The sequence below is a fragment of the Diospyros lotus genome, chromosome 8 (assembly GCF_014633365.1).
Source record: "Diospyros lotus cultivar Yz01 chromosome 8, ASM1463336v1, whole genome shotgun sequence".
NCBI classification, from domain to species: domain Eukaryota; kingdom Viridiplantae; phylum Streptophyta; class Magnoliopsida; order Ericales; family Ebenaceae; genus Diospyros; species Diospyros lotus.
In genome coordinates this window covers 32,761,464-32,782,352 of record NC_068345.1, presented here as the reverse complement: position 1 = coordinate 32,782,352, position 20,889 = coordinate 32,761,464, and the positions used below count along the sequence as shown (strand labels likewise).

At 38.5% G+C, this 20,889-nt stretch overlaps 1 protein-coding gene and 1 long non-coding RNA gene across 2 annotated transcripts in view; one reads left to right on the top strand and one right to left on the bottom strand.

The window, feature by feature from the left end:
- Positions 1-1,212: 1,212 nt before the first annotated feature.
- Positions 1,213-3,821, bottom strand: LOC127808001 (uncharacterized). The gene is made up of 2 exons (XM_052346296.1): positions 3,183-3,821; positions 1,213-2,156 (listed from the first exon to the last, which is right to left on the bottom strand). Exons 1-2 carry the CDS (start codon positions 3,687-3,689, stop codon positions 1,383-1,385), a joined length of 1,281 nt encoding a protein of 426 aa, XP_052202256.1. The 5' UTR covers positions 3,690-3,821; the 3' UTR covers positions 1,213-1,382.
- Positions 3,822-9,061: 5,240 nt separating this feature from the next.
- Positions 9,062-20,889, top strand: part of LOC127808004 (uncharacterized) — a 20,997-nt gene continuing 9,169 nt past the window's right edge. Inside the window, exon 1 of the long non-coding RNA XR_008024849.1 lies at positions 9,062-9,197. This is a non-coding gene — a long non-coding RNA (uncharacterized LOC127808004). The remainder of the gene's footprint in view (positions 9,198-20,889) is intronic.

The window sequence follows — 20,889 nt, the reverse complement described above, 5'->3', positions numbered from 1 at the left end:
AAAATTACGTACATATATATTATTTTCTTTATTATATCAAGGGCCTTTTAAAAAGTAAGAGCAAAAATAAAACTTCAATTTTAGATTCATTTCAAATATTAGTTTGTAAAAATTCAATTAAATTTTATATGTTAAATTGTATTATTTCATACATAGTAATTTATTCGCAAATAAATTAATTCTATATAGAATTCCAAAATTTGAGATTGATTCAGAGCCTATCCCATATTTACTTAGCAACCCACTAATTAAAGTATCTGTTGCCCGTTTATGGTTCCAAGTTGTATTATTCCTTTCATCGCCTTCTGGCTTCTTCTTGTTCTGCGAGTTGGGCCTCTATTTTGGTTGGGCCAACATATTTATTGGGCTGGGCCGAGCGTCCAACAAGCAAGTACGAGATAGAGTTAAAGCGTTGTTTGGCGAAGGATGAGGCAGGCTGAGTGACATAAAAATGAAATGATATCTATTTTGGTTGGGCCAACATATTTATTAGGCTGGGCCGAGCATCCAACAAGCAAGTACGAGATAGAGATAGAGACAGAGAAGCCTTGTTTGGTGAAGGATCAGGCAGGCTGAGTGACATAAAAATGAAATGATATAAATGAAGTCCAAGATGTTTTATTTAATTGATTTCAAAATTCTTCTTATTATTTTTTTTTGATAATCCAATTTTCGAGTTTCACCCAATTAGTCCTGAGACAGGCGGCCTTTCTTTTCAGTTCGTCTGTCAGATAAATTTAAATACGATTACAGCTTAAATACAGATAAAAAAAGATATTCAGTTCACGAGACGATCTTTCTTTTCAATTCATCTGTCAGATAAATTTGAATACGATTACAGTTTATATACACATAAAAAAATATATTCAATTCACATTTTCACATAAAATAAATATCACTAAAAAAATTTAATTCCTACTACTCCTCGTAAAACTATACATGATTTAGAGGCTAAGCTGAGTCATGACAGGAGAGCTCAAAATTCTCTCATTGATTGATTAAACAGTTGAGTTGGTGCCCAAATTAAGTAAAGAGAGTCCCTTTCGTTTCTCTTTTTCTTATTAAAATAATAAAGTAAGGATATTACTTACTTTTGTGCTTCATGCAGTGCGTTAAAAGGTAAGTAAAAGATGGCATTTATTTATTTATTTATTTATTATTAGAACGCGCGGTGAAGTGCAGTTCAGTTCGATCGCCAGAAAGCAAACAATGGAAAGAAAAATGTGAGCTTTTTATTTAAAAACCTAAAACTAAGAAATAATTTGAAATTAAATAGATGTGATGTATTTTATATATATATATCTTCTATCATAAAAAATCAAACTTTTACGAATCCAAAAATACTCTTTTTTCTTATCCTAATTCCTAACCTCTTTACACCCTTATTCCGCCACGGATCCCAGTTGACAAATCTCCGTCGCCGGCGGAGCCTCCCAGATCGTCGTTTTCCGCCTCATCTCCTCGAAATCATCCACACATTGCTTCAGCTTCAGTCTCGAAACTCGCCGCCGCCCCGCCGCTAGCTTCTTCCCGGCCAGCCAGTCGAACGTCGCCTCCCAGCCCTTCTCCCACTCGCCGTGAGCGTCGCAGAGCTCGAGCGTCCCGTTGGACCACTCCGTCCAGCTCCACCCTTTATAAAGCCCGTCCATCACTCTCCCGACGCACTCGCCAGAGCACGCCGCCGCACACGGCCGGCATTTCATGCCGCTCAGCGGCCCCCGGCTCGACATCGCCGCCACTGGAACCCCGTACTGAGACGGCGGGAACCCGTACTTCCGATCCGTGACGACGCAGAAGGGGAGGCGTTTGGTGACGTAGGGGACTCCCTCGGTGGTGAGTTGGGCCCGGAAGGCCGCCTCCGAGTTGAGTTGGCGGAACCCGGCCGAGTCGAGCTTCGGGACAAGCGAGATGCGCGAGAGAGCCGCTGCGGAGGTGTTGAAGTCCCCGATTCCGAGGCGGTCGTTGAGTCCGCCAAAGGACGAGCCCGGGGGGACCAGGTACCGGCCCAGAACGAAGTTGCGGGGGCTGAGCGGGGCCGACCAGTACCCGTCGACTCGGGTGCGGACTATCCAGTCGTAAGTGAAGTTTTGGCGGCTTTGATACGCTTTGATCATCGTCAAGCATCCCTCGACGAGTGTGAAATACTGCAACAATCCCTGTTTTTATACGCCAAAACAAACCATCGGAGTGAAAAAAAAGTTAAAACTCACATCCCATTTATTTAAGTTATAATATAATAGCATAGAATTGTTTGTTAGTTTATTGTTGTCTGTACTAGCAGCTAGTTATGACACATTTCCTTTGATGTCTGTCTTGTCCTAGTTACCGACACTAGCTATGCCTATGCGTAGCACTAGCCACTAGCCACTAGCTGATGATGAAAGCTACTTCTTCTTCTTCACCCATTTCTATATCTCATGTCATTTTAATGGGCGGGCATCATTATTATTGAGTTTTTTAACCCTCCTTATACGTCTGCGTCATTTTAATCACTTACTACATACACTACAAGTCCACCATATCTTCCAAGTACACGTATAGGCAGTTTGGCTTAATAAGCTTAAATCATAATTCATAACCACTTATTTGTTAACAAAAAGATATTAGAGTCTTTGAATAAAAGAAATATTTTTTATGATAATTAGAACATTTACCCCAGTTTATTTTATTTTGAAGTAGCTTAGCTTATACAAACTGCCCAAAAACAAACTATAAAATATGAGATAATAACTATAAGAAGCGCTATTGGAAGGGCCAATAATCATCAGTATGGGACTAAAATTGAAGCTAAGCCAAATGAAATACCTTCACAATATCATCTACTACTACTACTACTACTAAAAGTCAAGACTCAAGAGGAGCACCAACACGCTTATTTAACGTGGAAAGCACTGCTGCAGCCAAAGAAGTCTAGAAGCCTCGCACTCTTGACCTTTCTCGCTCCCAGTTTCCAGCCCACCAAACAAGAATACGCAACCAAAGAAAAAGAAACAAAACCAAACCAAAAACCCAACAGAAACCGAGAATAAAAACAAATCAATGGGTCGAGTTTGTTGATGCTTCGGCGACCCATACAACCAAACCCAACGAAACGAATAAAAGATTAAAAACGAATTTTGAGAAGAAACGGTCGAATCAAAGAAAACAAACAGTTATGTACGTATAAACGGGTAATACGTTACCTGTATGCCGTTAGGCGAGTTACTAGCGGTGAGGACTCGGAGCTGCGACTCTGTTTCCGGGAGGGGCTGGGGCATGAAGATCCTCACTGCGGCGATTCGGGGGGCGATCTTGAGGAGAGAGAATTTGAAGGCATCGGAGTCGAGAGGGCTGTGAAGGAAGAGATCGGAGTTGGGATAAACCCTCAGAATCCTATCCACAATCGACGGCCCAGTCAGCTCGAACCGTCGGGCCCCGCCCACCAGGCACACCGCGATTTTCGACCGCTGCAAATCGGTCGCGCTGGGAGCCGGCGGCGGAGGAATCGGCGACCTCCGGGGGGCAGGGCCGTAAATAAAGGACTGGAGAGGGGCGAAAGAGGGAAGGGACTTGAAGAGGACGGAGGAGGAGTTGGAGAGAGAGAGGGAGACGAAGAGGAAGAGGGAGAGGGGGAGAAGCAGGAGGAGGAGGACCCGCCACTCGAGATCCGATACCCATTTGGAGAGCTGCTTCATCGTCGGCATCGTCATGTTCGCCGATCCTGTTGCAATCGGATTTCGGGTCTGGCACCTTTCATGTCGAGGGAGGGAGAGAGATAGACAAATGGATGGTACGGATCTTTTAAATGTGAACTTTACCTTCTCTTTATTATTTATTTTCGGCATATATATCTATATATCTATATATAGGGAGGTGGGGAGGGAGGGAGGTTAGGGTAGGTCTAGAAGCAGAAGGTGGCAGGCACTGGGCCAGCCTGAGGGCATTGGGTGGATGGGAGGGAGGGAGGTTGATGATATCATGGAATTCTGGTTGGAATCCATCATTTTCCCTTCATCCAAATTAAACACGACATTATCATTTACTTACTTTTATTTATTTTTCTCCTCTTAAGCGCTATATCTATAAGGTTTAATTTGATTTTTAGATCGGGTCCATTATTATATAATATAATTGATTCTTTGTTTGTAATGGGTGAATGAAATGTTCGCATGAATTTATCTTATAATCAAATCAATGGGCATAATAATAATTAATTATACCACTTTTAAATCTATCCAATAAGTAACGAATTAGTCACATGATGATACCAAAAAAAAAAACTCAATTTATTTATTTATATATGGGGCCTGGTGTGGTGTGGTGTGGTGTGGTGGTCACAAACAATCCATTCTCCTTCCTTTGCTGCCATCAATTCATTAATTAATTACAGTGAATAACATTAATCAAATGACTGATTATTATTATTATTATTATTATGGGAAGCCCAAGAGGAATTAAGTTGGGAATTGGGGAATTAAGAATCTGGATTAAATAAGAAGCATGGTCGTCACGTGACGCGTACAAACACAGTACTAGGTGCGAGACTGACTGTTTTCTGTTACTAATTTTATTATTATTATTATTATTATTATTATTATTATTGGAGTGGAGGACACAAGTCAGCCTTCAGCGTTGGAATGGACGGCTTCCGTCACCACGATCAAGCATTCTTCTCCTGCCACGTGGGATTTACACCTTTTGTGGTGCATAAAATTCAACAGCCAGCCGCAGCCAGCCAGCCAGCCACCGCCTCTCTCTCTCTCTCTCTCTCTCTGCCCTTATTAGAATGTCATGAGTTTGAAAAATGAAAATCATAATAATTTAATTTAAACAAATATCTCATCTCATCTCATCTCAGATCAGATCAGATCTCAGGTCTCCGTCTCATCATCATCCACTCCACTCAGCACATTCAACAAAGCAACACTAAATTCGAATTTCTATACGCCACCTGTGAATTAATTAATTCGCCCTTTTCGCGATTAAATTATTATATTCATTAAATAATAATTAACCATTCATTCACAATCACAGACCGTCAAAATCTTATGTCATGCAACACTATTTTTGGACTTATGAATTGTTCTACTCATCTTTAAACCTAAAGTATATAATAATAAACATATACATACGGGTTTCTTTTTTAAATCCAAATTACATTATACTATATTATTATTATTTTTTTGGGGGTAAATTCTATTTAGACCCGACCACGTATGATTTATAGATATTTTATAATTTATTTTTGATATTTTCTGTCTCTATAATTTATAGTTCTTTCAAGTAAATCTCCCATTTGGTTGTTAAGAGTTCAAATGAGTTGTCATTGATATTATATTTAGATTAAATATATATATAAATAAATTATAAGGGCCCGAGACATTAAAACTAAGGGTTTGTTTGATTGGCCATATTTTTTATGAAAAATAACTATTTTTCATGTAAATTCTAGTTTTAGTGTTATTTGATTAGCCATATTTTTTAGATAATTCAATTCTCACTTTGCTCACGTGATGCCAATTCTCACTTTTCGCTAGAAAATCAATTCTTAGAGAAAGGGCTTGGAAAAGAAATTCCAGGGAAGAAGAAGAAGAAGAAAAACAGAAGCATGAGGAGAAGTCATGGCCAGTGAAGATCGATCATCGGTGGCCACGACCAATGAAGATCGGCCATCGACAGTTGCAATGACCATCGACAATGGGCAACAAAGATGGCAGTGACGACGATGGCCGCTGCAATCGGTGATGGGGGGAGGTAGTGAGAAGAACTGGGTTTGAGAGAGAGGGAGAGAGAGAGAGAGAGAGAAATGGGTAGCTTACCATGAAGGCTCTAAAAATGAGTTGGTCCTTCCATGGCGACACCTCCTTGGAGTCGAAAATCTGATCGATAGACGCCTCATTGACCTCATCTCTTCCTCTGGCACCTTCTTATTCTCTAGGTCTTGATGGGAGAAGGCAGCGATGCTTTCTCCAGCGATGGCGACGATGCTTTCTCCAGCGATGACGGCAATGGGAGAAGGTAGGGCAGCATGGTCTCGTGTTGCTAGATCTCTCCATTCTCCGGCAATGGCAACAATGGAGAATGGTAGGGCAAGGAACTGGGTTTGAAAGGCAAGGGGAGAGAGAGAGATAAGAGAAGGTAGGGAGAAGACGGGGGTGGGTTTGGGAAGAAAATTGCATGGAAAATAAAATTTAATCAAAGACTTCTAATTAATAATTTTCATGTAAATAAGTTCTAGACAATTGAATTGCCTATAACTTATTTTTTTTTTTATGTAAGTTCCAAGCTTGTAATAAAATATGTCCTAAAATTATATGAGATGTAATTATAGTCTTTTTGGCTTAATTGAGGGGAAGATTTAAAATTAATAAATAAATGAATCATAGAAACTTAAAAGAGAAAGGAAACGAGAAATACCAGGAATTAAATAATTGAAGACACATGAGATGTAGTCAAATTTGGCCTACTATTTTAACTTATACAATTACCAAACTTGGAAATGCTGATGATGTTGTGTTAGGAGAAGATTTTAGCATTCCTCCTGGAACAACCCCCCCCCCCCCCCCCAAAAAAAAAAAACATATACATATATATATTATTTTTCATGGACGCCAGACATTCTTTGCGGACCCATGAAGCAAGCAAGATTTGGTGACAGATACAGTTGTTAAGAAAGAAAGCCAATTATTAAACTGCTTGCAAACTGTTCCTTCACTAATCTTACCTGGGAAAGATATCATTCGTCATTGTGTAGTAGTTTATATGAGAATTTATTCTTCTTTATATTTCTTATAATTTTTTACTACGTACCAAAAACAACACCGTTTACATTTAGTACGTAGGCCGTCGTCATCTTTATACAAATAGCAAACCAGTGAGTGCCAAAAGTAAAGTAAAGAGCTGGGCTCACTATATATATTTATATATACGACAGCAATTTCGGCGTACAAGAAAGGAGTAACAGAGTTAAATGAATTTTTTTTTATATAAAAAAATAGATTGTCTTTTGTGTTTGGGAACGAAATCAGTATATGCAAAGACGAGTTTAAAATTTAAGAACATACTGAAGGAAGAGAAGAGGATTTTTTGATGATCTTGTCCCCCCCCAACCTAAACCTCAAAATTACACCAATATGGGTCTCTCTTAGTTAATAATGTTAATGGGCCTAAATTCAGCAAAAAGGGAAAAAAATATGCGGAATTCTTATTTCGTAGAAAATCACTAGCAGAATTTAAAAAAAAAAAAAAAATGGAATAGAAAGACGGTCTCATTAATTTAACCCATTAACTATATTTCCGAAAAAGTTGGTACATATCAGAGATCTGTTAAGAACTTTGTAGATTAATTCAAAGCTAATAATATCTGGGCAGCCTATTGGTTAATATTATCTTTTAAGTTCCCACACACTCTTTCCAATATTTTTTCATGGAATGATTCGGTTTACCAGTTCAAATCGAAGAGAGTGGTCAGATGCAACAATCAGATTGTAGTGTTGTGCAACAAACGTGCAAAGACTGATCAGCCATCTCACAGTATGAGCATGAAATTGAGGACTCCATATCTCAAAGTTCTTGATTAAGAGATCAGACGGAAATCCGTAAAGATATCTTAAAGAATGAATTAAGGATTGAAGAACAATGACTGTCAAATTGTTTTACAGGAGGGGTTTTTATCCATTACTAATTGACCTCAACAATACCTCTAAAAGACTACCTACAAACAAATACCATTTGACACACAAGGTTTTCATTCTGAGGAGGGGGAAGACATGCCTGGTGGAACATCGCCTGGCGGCGGCGGTGGCCGCGGAGGAGGAGGAGGAGGAGAAGATGGAGATGAACCAAAATCAATATCTGGGTATACACCCGGTGGCTTCTCTCGAGGTTCGATGGATAGCAGTTGGCTTGAATCGCCCACCACATCTGCCCATCCATAATGTGGCTCAGCCCTTCAATCAAAGGTTAAAAATTGTCAATTTCACTCAAAAACTGAGTACCATGGGGAAAATGCAAATCCTCAACAACAAAAATAATTATACAGTTCTTTAATACGAGTAATTAAAGAAAAGACATCTTACTCGTAGTAAGTTTCCTCATCAACGACAATATCCCAGCTTTCACCTGTTGTACTCTTACCGTATTTGTGCACCTTACTAGTACAATGATAAAAGTGCGTATCAGTTTCCGATATAGTGAACAAAAAACCTTTTTTTTTTTTGTCAAATGCCAAAGAAAGCTTGCATAATCAGTGAAAAGAATTCATAGGTTTGGAGCATACCCATTCCCTAAGTGCTCTTCGCCCCACGTCCTAGACCAACCTGCAAATACATGGAATAATAAGATATTATTAAAAAAATAAACAAGTTGCAAATCACAATTCATTCGTTCTTAAGCTTTCCTCTGCAATCCAAAGGGAATGAAGTTTCTGACAGACTGCAGGCGCAAATGAGTATCAAGCCGTGACAGAACTATTTGTATATCATGTGGTTACATCTGCAAATGTAACTGCCTAACTGAATTATTTCCTTGGGGTCACCGATTATGAAACAGAAAATAGAACCCCCATTGAATAATCAAAAGAAATTTGCATAATTGTTTAACGCCCGTTTGGTAAAGCTTTTGTTTTCACTATTTTGATAACGAAACACAAAAATAGTGTTTGGTTACTTGCTTTGAAAAATCTTGAAAACTTAGAAGTTCTGAAAACAAGGAAAAGGTGATTTCACATTTTTGTTTCGTTTTTATTTTCTTCTCCCTCCTACACCCCTTCACTGCAGGAGACCCAATGCGCTGAAAAGTTGTCGGACGCTAGATGCCAACTGCTGGCAAACCTACTGCTGCAGTTGCCACTGCATGACTCCCATTATCGATCTAGATGACTCCTTGACCCCCAAATTTGGGAGCTGGTGACTCAGAGATTGAAAGGCCAGAGGAGTTGCCGACCTTCGGCGTCTCCTCAGTCACCAGCGACATTAGAAAATAAAATACATAACTCAAAAAAGAAAGTAGCCACCAAACATATAGGAACTCTATAAGGCTCTCCCCAGTCAACTTCTTCTGATATATAAGTTCAAGAGGGATTATTCCATGTTGACATTATCATGATGTTTCTTTCACATCAACGAACCCTGGTTGGTAATAGCCTGTAGGATTCTGAAACAGGCAAAGGAAACCAAAAACTAGCCTTTAATCCTCTAAAGGTTTCCCTATAGCAAGAAGTTATAGTCATGATGTGTGTTCAGGGTCATTTAAGGCTTCCAGTGCATTGTAGAATAGCTTAGGTCTCTTGCCACAGGACAGTAGCTTGCGTACAAGTGTAGCCTACTACAAAAGCAATAAAGTTCTATTGACCATTTCGATGCTGTCCATAAAAGGTCAGCACAGGCCTTTTACATCTTTCTTGCCCCTTGTTGAGTATGGAGAAATGAACATGCACAAGCATCAATCTTTCTAATGTTTCAACACATACATAAGCATCCATGTCCAACAGAATCTCATCATCAGGAGAGACATGCCTGCTATGTATTTAATCCTAGTTTTAACTAAAACTAAAAAATTCATTTGATGGAATTTTTGGATGCATATTGTATCAGCAATTTAATATTGCTCCTGATTTCAGATGGGGCGGCCAAAAACAGTTTCAAATTTGCAACATTTAATTAAAAAGAAAAGGACAAAACATACGATCGCCAGTGGGTGACACGTGCCAGGTCTCCCCTTGTCGTGAACCTATACCAGCAAAAAACTTCTCTTCCCATTTGTCTCCCCATTTGGTTCCAAGTTCAGTCTCAGCCCACTTGTCTGTCCTGAGGAGAAGAATAAAAACTACTTCAGTGCAGCTACAGAAGAAATACTTTTTTCTTTCCTTTTACCATTTTATTTCCAGTTTCAACCAAGAAGTAAGAAGTACTGGACATAGAGAAACACAAATATAAGCAGCATCTTTGAACATGTTAAGACGGGGCAGTCTTGAAATGCTAATCTACAAACCTCCCATATTGTGTGATTTCTACATAATAATTGTTCCAATCACCATTAGAAGTCTAAATTATGCCGAGAGGAGACAATTTAATTTTAATCCATCTCCAGCGGCAAGGGATCTACAAATGGACCACTCAGCATGTTCAGACATATTTAGGCTTCAATTATCATTAATACATACTAACAGGACATGATTAACTGCAACATTTGCAGATAAGTTTTTCATCTTCTATAAGCATATATATTACTAGCCCTTGGACACTCATTTAGGTCAGTATAACTTCACAAAAGTCATATCAGAAAATTACAGGGAAGCAATAGAAAATACCATTTTAGAACAGATCCTCTTCCATCATAATGCTCTCCCCACTTTTCCCACCAAGACTGTTCATTCAGTCTGCCATACTTGTGAGCCCCTTTCTCAGTCCAGCCTTTGGCATCATATTTTTCCCACCTGCATAGAACAAATGTATCATATCGAGTCTGGTACACAATTGTTGCCCAATTGCATACTCCACGTCAAACTGTTGTATTGTAAATAATTGCATACCAGTTCTCATACCATCCAGCATTTTCTGAGCCTGATTTAGCTTGTTTTTGGGCACTCCTTTCTATCCTAGCTAGGTTACTGCAGTTTCAGGAAGCAGAAAACATTATCATAAGAATACCGAAAACATAAGGTTTCACAAACTGGAAAGCTTTACTTTGACTGCAGCCAATAGTGACTAAAAAAGGTTAGGCTGTTCAAATATACAAACAACAAAATAACAATAATAAAGTCAAAACCTCCATTCATCCTGGTGAAGAACTTCTTGCCATGTTTCCCACCACGAATCCCCCTCTGCATTCCTTCCTGATTTTTCCACACCTATGATTCCCATAAAAAAACAATTAAGCATTTTCAAAAAGGTCCAGAAAGCTCAGACATAAATTTAAAAAAAAAAAAAAATTACACAGTGTGTGGCGCATGCTTGCTTGTACAGACCATATGCAAAAGATGTAGAATAAATTATGTTAATGTTGAATTTTTAACCACCATTTATTCTAAAAGTTTAAGCTATTAAATAGAAGGTTAATTTTATATTTTATATTATCATTTTTACTCTCAACATGCCCCCTCACATGAGGCTAGGTTTCATTGCATAACTGATCCAAACATGAGCAACAATTCAAAAATGATAATTTAACCCAAGACTTTTGCCTACTCTAATACCATATTGAATTGTTAACCACCATCTGATTTAAGAGCTTAAACTATTAGATAAAGGGTTAATTTTATCTTTTTATATTATTATTTTTACTCTCAACAGTTAACACCATCTTAGGTTTCCGACATAAGAGTTCCCCCCCCCCCCCCCCCCCCCGGCCGGAAGTTTAACAAAGCATTTTATTTTACATTTAATGCTATTCTTTAATCAATAGATTATGGTTTTAAAGTTTTGTTTGTCTCCAACACCTACCCAAAACCACCAGACCTTGGGACCTCTCTCTAATTCCACATTTCCATGATGCCCACAACACTCTGTGATACATTTATATTATTATGATATATGTGAGTGTGCATCTGCATCAGCGCTCTCAATGCATAAAAAGGGATGCACTTGTAGCTTGTAGCGTGTTATTATTATTCAGATGAATTAGACTCTTGGGGTTGAAACATATATAGTAATGCTTTTACTTGCCACAAGGGTTGTTTGCCCCCACCCCACAAACAAAAAATGGTGCAACTTCTATAATAACCTTTTCCATTATGCCCACAAGCACTTTGTGATACACTTATATTATTATGATATATTAGTGCGTCTGCATCAGCACTGATACCAAAACTCAAAAAGATGCACATATATCATGGTATTATTATTGAGATGAGTTAGGGTATTGGGGTTGAAAAATATATAGCAATGCTAGTCACGTTATAGTCCTTGCCATAAGGGTTATTCCCTCCCCTCCACCTCTCCCCAACAAAGCCCCAATTTGACAATGCCCATTTCACATGTGATGAAATTATTGCAACGAGCTTGGAAACTAAAAAATCATCAAGGTCAAATTTTTCTTACAATCTGAATCAAGTAATGAAGCCAAATGTTTCAATACACCAAAACAACCAAAAAACAAAAAAAAAGGATAAAAAGGAGAGAGAAAAAACAAAACAGACTTCCATTTTCGTTTTTATTATTTTGAAAACAAAAATAGAAAAATGGCATTTGGTTACCTGTTTTCCTTTTCAAAGAATTTGTTAACTTTTTAAATTGAAAACAAGAAAAATGTGTTTTCACGATTTTTATTTTGTTTTCACTTCTCTCCTCTCACCACCGATGACCTAAGGGGGTGGGGGGTTCACCAACAACACCCCCCCCCCCCCCCCTTCAGCCGTCACCAGTGACTCTCAAAGGCTTCTGGGAGTCTCACTGGCATCTATGCTACTCAAACGTGGTGACTTTGCTTACCGGTGACATAAAGGGTATAGGAGGAAATCAATCAAAAGGTTGAAAATAAACAGTAATTGTCAAATAACAAGTTAAGTTTTCAGCTTTTTAACTGAAACAAAAAATTGAAAACGAAAGCAAAATATAGAGAAGACTGGCAAACTGATCACTGCTCATAAGCAATTGAAGAAGGATCAATCATATTGCCCATTCTATTTCACTCAATTCCGATGAGAATTTGCAAGCACAAATACTCAAATCAACTGAAAATACCAGGTATTTCCTCTGTGGATGTACAACTTCAGGATCTAAAACCCACATTTACATGAGTAGGTGTGCACAAGCTTTTCCATTCTCTAGTACATTATAACAATAAAGACTTCAATATCAGCAAAAGGTGGATATTTCAGATATCCTTTGATCCATTTTAACTAAAAGGAAATGGATCACAGTACTAATACCATTGGAGGAAAAGATCAACTTCTGCCTGTTCACTGAAAAGGGAAGACTCCAACTTTTGCAACATTATATAAGGCTTTCATGGTAAAGGCCGTAAAGCTTTAGTTTGTCCTAATAGGAAGTCATGTCTTTGGAATCCCAACTTAAGTATACTATCTAACTTGTTTGAGAAAGAACCTTCTGTAGCTTTATCTCAGTCCTAATATTTAAGCCAAAAAAAAACTTAATCCTCTACCTACTAAGAGGTAACACAAACCTTTTCCAACAAAACAGCAAGTATGATTCTCATAACGAGTTTAATCCAGGTATAAATAATTATTTTCATAGTAACAAAGTGAAACTATGGCTGGAATAATTGAGTTTTTCCTTTCTATTTTTTTTTTTCTCTCTTCAATGACTTGGGAGTAGTCTTTTATTTCTTTTTATTTTTGTTGGTTTGTGTGTGTGCCTGTGGGGGGGGGGGGGGGGGGGGGGGGGGGATCTATCTGAAACAAACAATCAAATGACTGAAACTATGTTCTAGATTTATATTTATTAGAAGAGTGTATTGACCTTGGCAAGGAAGGAAATTTTGTTGTCCAAAAATACACATGTTCCGTCTTAAAGTCAACATTTGAGAGCATATTGGTCATGCAAGTTTTAAGAATGAATATATGGCATAAAGAACAATATTAAACACTTCTCTTGTTGAAACATGCTAAAAACAACCATATGCAGAAAATGGAGAAAGAAATATACCTAGCTCTTTGTATCCCGTCCAGTCACTTTTCTCCCACCACTGTCAATGATATCAACAAATCCAATTAAAGGTATCCACCTGGGATGATACTTCATGAAGTTATGAAAACAAATCCAATATAGCATAACTATTTGATTGTTAAAACTATTGATAACAGCAAAGATAATAACATTCAGAAGTACACAACGCACTCACTGTACCACTTCTTATTTGAGGTTGAAGTTGAACATGGACATGTTTTTTAAGACATATCTTCAAAGATTTACATACAAACTCAAAAAGACACGCATTCAATAACATAAAACCCTTAGATGAGTATTGTTACGGTCTAACATTGCCAGGATATAACAGTTTGTCTCCAACAGAAAAGATGGCCGCTGGAAGAGGGAGAGAAAACTGCCCACCACCCACAAAATAACGTGCACACAATTCATGGGATACGTACTAAAAATAGCAGAATTTCAAAAGAAAAGGAATGTCCTGTTTGTGACCCTAGATCTAGATTGGCAAATGAAGGCTTAAATAGTAGAAGCAAAAGATCCAAAAGCAAAGCAAACACATGGGAGGTTCTTGGCAATAGCTATTCTGTTAATGCGACACAGAAGCCTATGATTGTGTCATGCTCACCCAAGCTATGGGCAATACATTTCTAATCTTTCTAGTTCTGATTACAACTAAAAGGTAATTTTCTAGCCTCATTTATAACCTACTGTTTTCTCTTAGGCCATTCTTAAACAACATCCGGAGTTTTGAATTGTTTCAGTTTACAAAATTTCTATTTTTGTATTCATCATGGAATTGATTACTTATCCAACTAAGATTATTTATACAAGCTCCCGGACTTGGTGCAGCAAATATTTTCATAGCTGCCCTAAACCCTAGGGATATCAATGTTTTTACATGTTAGTAAAGGAGTTTCATTCATATAAGAGAGACAAATAACTAACAAGATAGCTTCCTTTCTTTCTTTCTTTCTTTTTTTTTTTGTTTGGGGGGGGGGGGGGGGCAGGGGTTGGTAAATTGACAGTGAGCTGCATCTGGAAAAATTAGTCAAACTCCACATCTGTCTCCATGAGAAAGTCCAACGATTGCCAATATGAGATAATGTGACATCAGGAGTCAAATGGTCACACTACTAAAAGAGTGGAACTCAACACCCAAATATTTTTGACATAAGGATTTGATCTCATTTAAGCAAAAGGAACTCAGCAAGTGGCATTCACAGAGAAGAAAGTGGCTACAGCTTGATTCTGTGATACATGGAAGTACAATATTTTTAAATATAGCTGGATGCCAGTGAACCTCATGGGTATTGAACATTTTAAGTGGAAGAAAGTAGAATACAAGTGGTTCTTTCCTCACTTTGTTGACCCTATATAGGATGGTAAATAAACCCTTCCCGCTACACACAATTTGACTTTTTTTTTTTGTGCATATTTAATAATCTTCATTATCATGAAATAACAAATGGTCAATATGAGAGGTATTGAAAAAAAAAGTAAGGTATTGACCACTAAATGGTTTGCAGATAATTGCTTCAATTCATTTTCACAGCCATATCACAGACTCATAAATCATGACATTATATCATAATATAACTTTGTACCGTTTCTTTCCATTCCGATGAGCCATCATCACTTTGACCACCCATCCTTGTCCATCGACATCTGTATCCATTTTCTCCAAGGTCCTCTCCACTTTCTCGATACCAAGTGCTGCCATCTTCATTGATGCCAGACTCATTGACGTTTTCATTGAACAGACTGATGCCCCAATCCTTCTCATTTGCAATACCAGTGTCTACCATGAAGGAAAGCATTGAACACAACAACATACATCATCCACCACTAAGATGCCCGAGTATAACAACCAACGAAATGCTATCCAGCAAAATTTTGTGATGAGAACGGAGACATAGTCCTGATATTTACTAACAAAAATTTCACACATTTTTCCATCTCTAATGAAATTGTAAAACATCAATGGAAAACAGTAGAGCCCGATTACCTCGTTTAGGTGGGGTATCACGGGACTGTGGACCAGAATTTCTTGGGGTACATCGTGGATAGAACTTCTCCTCGTTTGGACACAAACCTAGACCTGTAGAAATTGAAATTAATTTAATATAAAAACTTCAAGAAGACACATATTGCCCTGCCACCTCTCTTAAAAAAGGACTTGCTGAGAGAGTGTGCCCATGAAGCTAAAAATGACCATTTTATTGCTTAGGCAAGATGATTTAGCAGCTTTTCACTTACGGACCATAAAGCCTTGGTAATGTTTAGTGTTAACTATTGTTTTTTCATAAACAGCTAAAAGAATAAGAACAGTCATTTCTTTTCTTTTTCTTCTTCCTTTATTGTTTAAGTAACTTAATCCAAAACATCAATGTGTTGGGGTGTAAGTCTATCAGAAGTCAGTATGCTCCCTAGATCATAGCTGTTATGTGAGGTGCATTGAGGCACAGGCATTTGGTGCAAGGTGCAAGGCACAGGCATGAAGAAAGAAAACACAATTTCCTAAAGTTGCCCTAGAAAGGATTAATAGTATTCTTGATAGGAGATATCACAAGTTTGTTTGCAGGGCTTCCTTTTTTAATCCCATGCAGTTATATTTTACTGATTCAGTAAATCAATGGCAAAGAAGTAAAAAAAAAAAAACTTCCAAGGCATGCCCCTCTGGGCCCTAGGAGCATGCCTTGCCTCTCATTTGTTGAGGCACATTTCTGCGCACCAGGTTGTCTCTGTGCACCAGGATGAACCTTGCACCTCATGCCTCAAGCATACCTTTGACAAATGCTCAAGCCACAGGTGAAGTTCAGAGGCTATTAGCATAATAAATTGGTTTTTCTATCTCAGTTTAATGCTAAATATTGTTGAAAGTGTGAACACAAGCAAAGTCCTAAGCATATTGACCAGGAAAGTAAGGCGGCACAAGAAGTTAAGGTGCAGTAACCTATCTAGTTTTACATCAGAAAAAGAGAATGGAAGTTCTTTGACCTATATCATGGTGGAGAAGTCAGGTCATGTTTCAAAAGTTAATGTGACAACTTTAAAACATCCCACAGTCCTTTGGTAAAAAAGAATCTTTTCAAAATGTTAGGTTTTGAGGAATATAAATGTTGTTGCCAAAATACAACAATTAAAATTTGTGAGGTGGGGTCCACTCGAGCTTGTTGTCGGGTGAAATTAGGTTTCCGTAAAAGATGTCGCATCAAGGGAGTTTGTCGCTAGGGTGCTCGCCACAAGATTTTGCCACTAGTTTCGCCACTAACTTCGCCACAAGGTTTTGCCACTACCTTTGCCACTAGATTCGCCACAAGGTTTTTCTACTAGCTTTTGCCATAAGGTTTTGCCACTAATTTCGCCACAAGATTTCGCCACTAGCTTCGCCACTAGTTTCGCCACTAGCTTTGCCGTTAGGTTCGCCACAAGACTTTGCCTTCGCCGCTAGGTTCACCGCAAGACTTTTTCTTTGCCACTAGGTTCACCGCAAGACTTTTTCTTCGCCGCGAGGATTTGACCCTATTAATGCTGAGAAAATGGGTTAGAAAGGCTCGTGGGAATCTCCCCCGCGAAGACCCTCCGATGCCTAAGTTAGTCCCGGATCCCAATGACTATTCACGAAAATAGTAAAAATGTATTCAAAGTGACAAGTTTTACCGAAGTTGGAAGTCCCCATTAATGTCCTGTAGCTGGGTATTTTATAAGGCACAATTCTCAAGGGTGCTTGATACTGACACGTGTCATTTGTTGAATGAACCATGTTCGAGGGGTGTGACTACAATCAAGTCTTTGATGCAAAGTCTTGCCACAAGACTTGCCGTTAGGTTTTGCCTTTGCCATAAGGTCTCGCTGCAAGGTCTTGGCTTCGCCACAAGGTCTCGCCGCAAGGTTTTGCCTTTGCCACAAGGTCTCGCCGCAAGGTTTTACCTCCGCCACAAGATCTCGCCGCAAGGTTTTGCCTTCGCCATAAGATCTCGCCGCAAGGTTTCACTCCGCCATAAGATCTCGCCACAAGGTTTTTCCTTTGCCACAAGGACTCGCCGCAAGGTTTTACCTCCGCCACAAGGTCTCGCCGCAAGGTTTTGCCTTCGCTACAAGGTCTCGCGCCGCAAGGTTTTGCCTTTGCCACAAGGTTTCGCCGCAAGGTTTTACCTCCGCCACAAGGTCTCGTCGCAAAGTTTTGCCTTCGCCACAAGGGGGCTCGCGGCACACTATCGCAAAGCCCTTGCCGCAAGTGGGCTTGTGGCACACTGCCGTGAGCGTTTTTATTTTTTCTTTAAAAACTCTTATTTTTTCTCAACCTATTTTCTATGGCACAACAATAAATAAAAAACCACCTTTCCAGAAGTTCCATTATTGTGTTAGCAACATATTGACTTTTTTTAACCATAACAAATTCAAGACGTACATTCTCAAATAGAGCATGCAATATAATATGGATGATAAAACCCTCCCAAAAATTACAACATTAACTATTTCCTAAGTTTAGAAGATAAAATTTTTGCTATTTCGGTTTAAATTTTGCAGTTTGGGATTCCCAAAAGAATATTTCTATATTAAGTTGTTTGCTAGTAGTTGTCCTAACTACAACACCTTTTAAAGTCAATTTTTAACCAATTATCATTCTAATAAAGGAATTAAGCACTACAATTTCTTGAAGAGCTTCATTTGACAACATTAAGACTGAACAAGAATTATTGAGTGACAATATCAAAACTGTAGTGCTTGAGAAAATATTTTAAAATGAGCCAAGTGACTTTTGCGTCACTTGGTTTATTCTTATCTTCAACATGTTTGGACATATTGCTTTAATTTTTTATAGTAATTAATTAATTATAGAGTCTGATAATCTGAACTGAATATTTTCTCAGGCATAATACATGAAAAATCTCTACATAAGTACAAGTAAAGGCATCAACAATCTTGGCCCCGAGCAAAGATTTACGACTATATAATTGATACAGCATAAGAATGGTATCAATACCATCAATCATGCATGTTCTACTTGGGAATTTCTGAATTCCAGCATCTCAATAGGCCTGAGAATTGTGGAATCAAATGACCAAGACTGATCTGTTGTCAAAAATTTCACATATACTTCCTCCAGTAGATATTCCCTTGCTAGAGGATTGCATCAAAAAGGCCATTCGGCATAAAATTTTGCCACATTGTTGTTTTGCAAAGATTTGTATTGCCAATGTGGCTTTTAGAAGTTAATTAACATTATGAATCCCGTGCCACTGTCTTTAACTTGATTAGGATAATGTTCAATTGATGATGATAGTGATGACTTCCTCTAGTGGGTGATTATTTGCTATTCTTTCTTTGACTCTCACCAATTCAAGCTTCAAGATTTATGGTTGAAGCAATTTAGCTAAGCACATATTTATTTTCCATTCTATATTTCTTTCTTTGATTGTTTCTCATATATATACATATATATACACACCAAGAAAATTATTTTACAAAAATTAAGTTCCAAGAGCTCAATTTAAGTGGCAAGCATAAAATGAAAGGGTCGCAGCATTGACAGTTAAAGGGTTGCAAAAGCACCTGACTGTTTTTAATTCTTACAGTTAATTTTCTTTTCCTGAAATGCACTTTAACGGTGCCTTATTCAACCATATTTGTTTTTTTGCGGTATTCTCTTTCTATTTTCTTTTCTATTGTGGCCTTCTCAATTCTGCTCATCCTCGCAACAGGTAAACTTGCACCAGGGATGCCATCTGACAATACTCCCAACATTCACACTTCACAGTAGTCATTCATTCCACCTCCCCCCCCCCCCCCCCCCTCTCATTATTCATGGGACCAACGTCTTTGTCAACCTTCCCTTTGCCATGGACTTGATCCAATCCAAACCCTCACAAATTCGCCTTCGAGAACCCCCTCCAATTAAGATGATCATTGCCTCAAACTCTCTACGCTCTCTCTGGGGTTTCCAATCCCTTCACCCTCTACCACAGCCAAAGCACCAACTCCGTCCCATAGCTCCCATTAATGGGACTCAGTCATTAAGGACATATTGAGGAATGCCATCAAGAGGTTTGATGATTACATGAGCACACACTGAAACCTTCCACAACATGTTGCAAAGAGTATTGATGTCGTGAACTAAGGAAGGGCGGGTTCAAAGGAGGATGGTAACTAGGATTGGGAACAATGGTGAAGGCATTTTGTGGAGTTCTATGAACAGGACAAAATTGTATCGAATCTCAAGGTACTGTAATGCACATGCAATACTGGACTCATTTCATTGCATTGAAATGTTCACACGCGATGCAGTTTAGGAGTCATCAACTGGAGAAATTAAAGAAACAAGTTCCAATTCATAGAAAGAAAGAACCAGAAGTATTTAAGCATTGAAATGCTTGGGCTTGTCGGAAAAATTGGTTCCGTTTTGTGGGAAAGCATGCTCAGTTTGTTGGAGCACCTACAAGTCAGGTTTTTGTGTGCAGTCTCAAATTCTGAGTTCATCAGGAAAATTTAGATGTCTTCCTCTGGATTTTGTTGTTCAATTTTATTCTCCGAACAGGCTTGAACTAAGCAAAATGTATCAGTTCTTGCCTAGTCTCCTGATCCTGATAGGCAAGATCTGATGATGTTTCGACCTTGGGTTGAAGACTGAGAGATGCATCGCTAAAGATTCAAATAGTAAAAGGGCATTTCAAGAAGAGAACATTGAGTAATTATAAGAACTAAAAACAGTCAAGCGCTTTTGGGGATTTGTCTTTCCCGACACCTCTACTATATAAGCAACAATTTTAACTTTGTTAATATCGCCACCCAAATGAAAAAAGTAGAGTAGATAAGCAGACCACACTTAGAACCAGGTCACTAACCTGTCGTATCACGGGAATTACAAGTTCCAAGGCAAAGTTAGCATGATATTTACTCCCGTCCTTTTTGATCCAGTTATTGGTAGCCTAAGAGACCAATCCATGCTATCATCTTTCATTGAACCGTATGATAACATAAAACTCATACAGAACAACCCCTCTCCTTCCTGTTTTCTAGTTAATAAGCTCTATTGCGCAACTTCAATTCCTGCGGAATAATTTCCAGCTAGTCCCCGTGTAGGCTACTATAAATTCATCGTGGATACCTAAGAATCCATTAATGAGTAATCATCTGAATTATCCACGCCTTGAGCGGTCGATTTAGTTGGACGAAAATTAGGAAGGAATAAAGGAAATTCGATGCTTATAATGTCTGAGAATGGAAAGTCAATGTTTTTCTTCAGACATCCTCGCATTTCGTTTTGAGCTCAAACAGAACAAACTCAGAAAGACGAATAAAA

Bases quoted from the DNA above. Each gene is read 5' to 3' on its own strand.
- LOC127808001 (XM_052346296.1), bottom strand. From the start codon at position 3,689: ATGACGATGCCGACGATGAAGCAGCTCTCCAAATGGGTATCGGATCTC. The intron at 2,157-3,182 runs GTAACGTATTAC...GTATAAAAACAG, and splicing joins ACTCGCCTAACGGCATACAG to GGATTGTTGCAGTATTTCAC.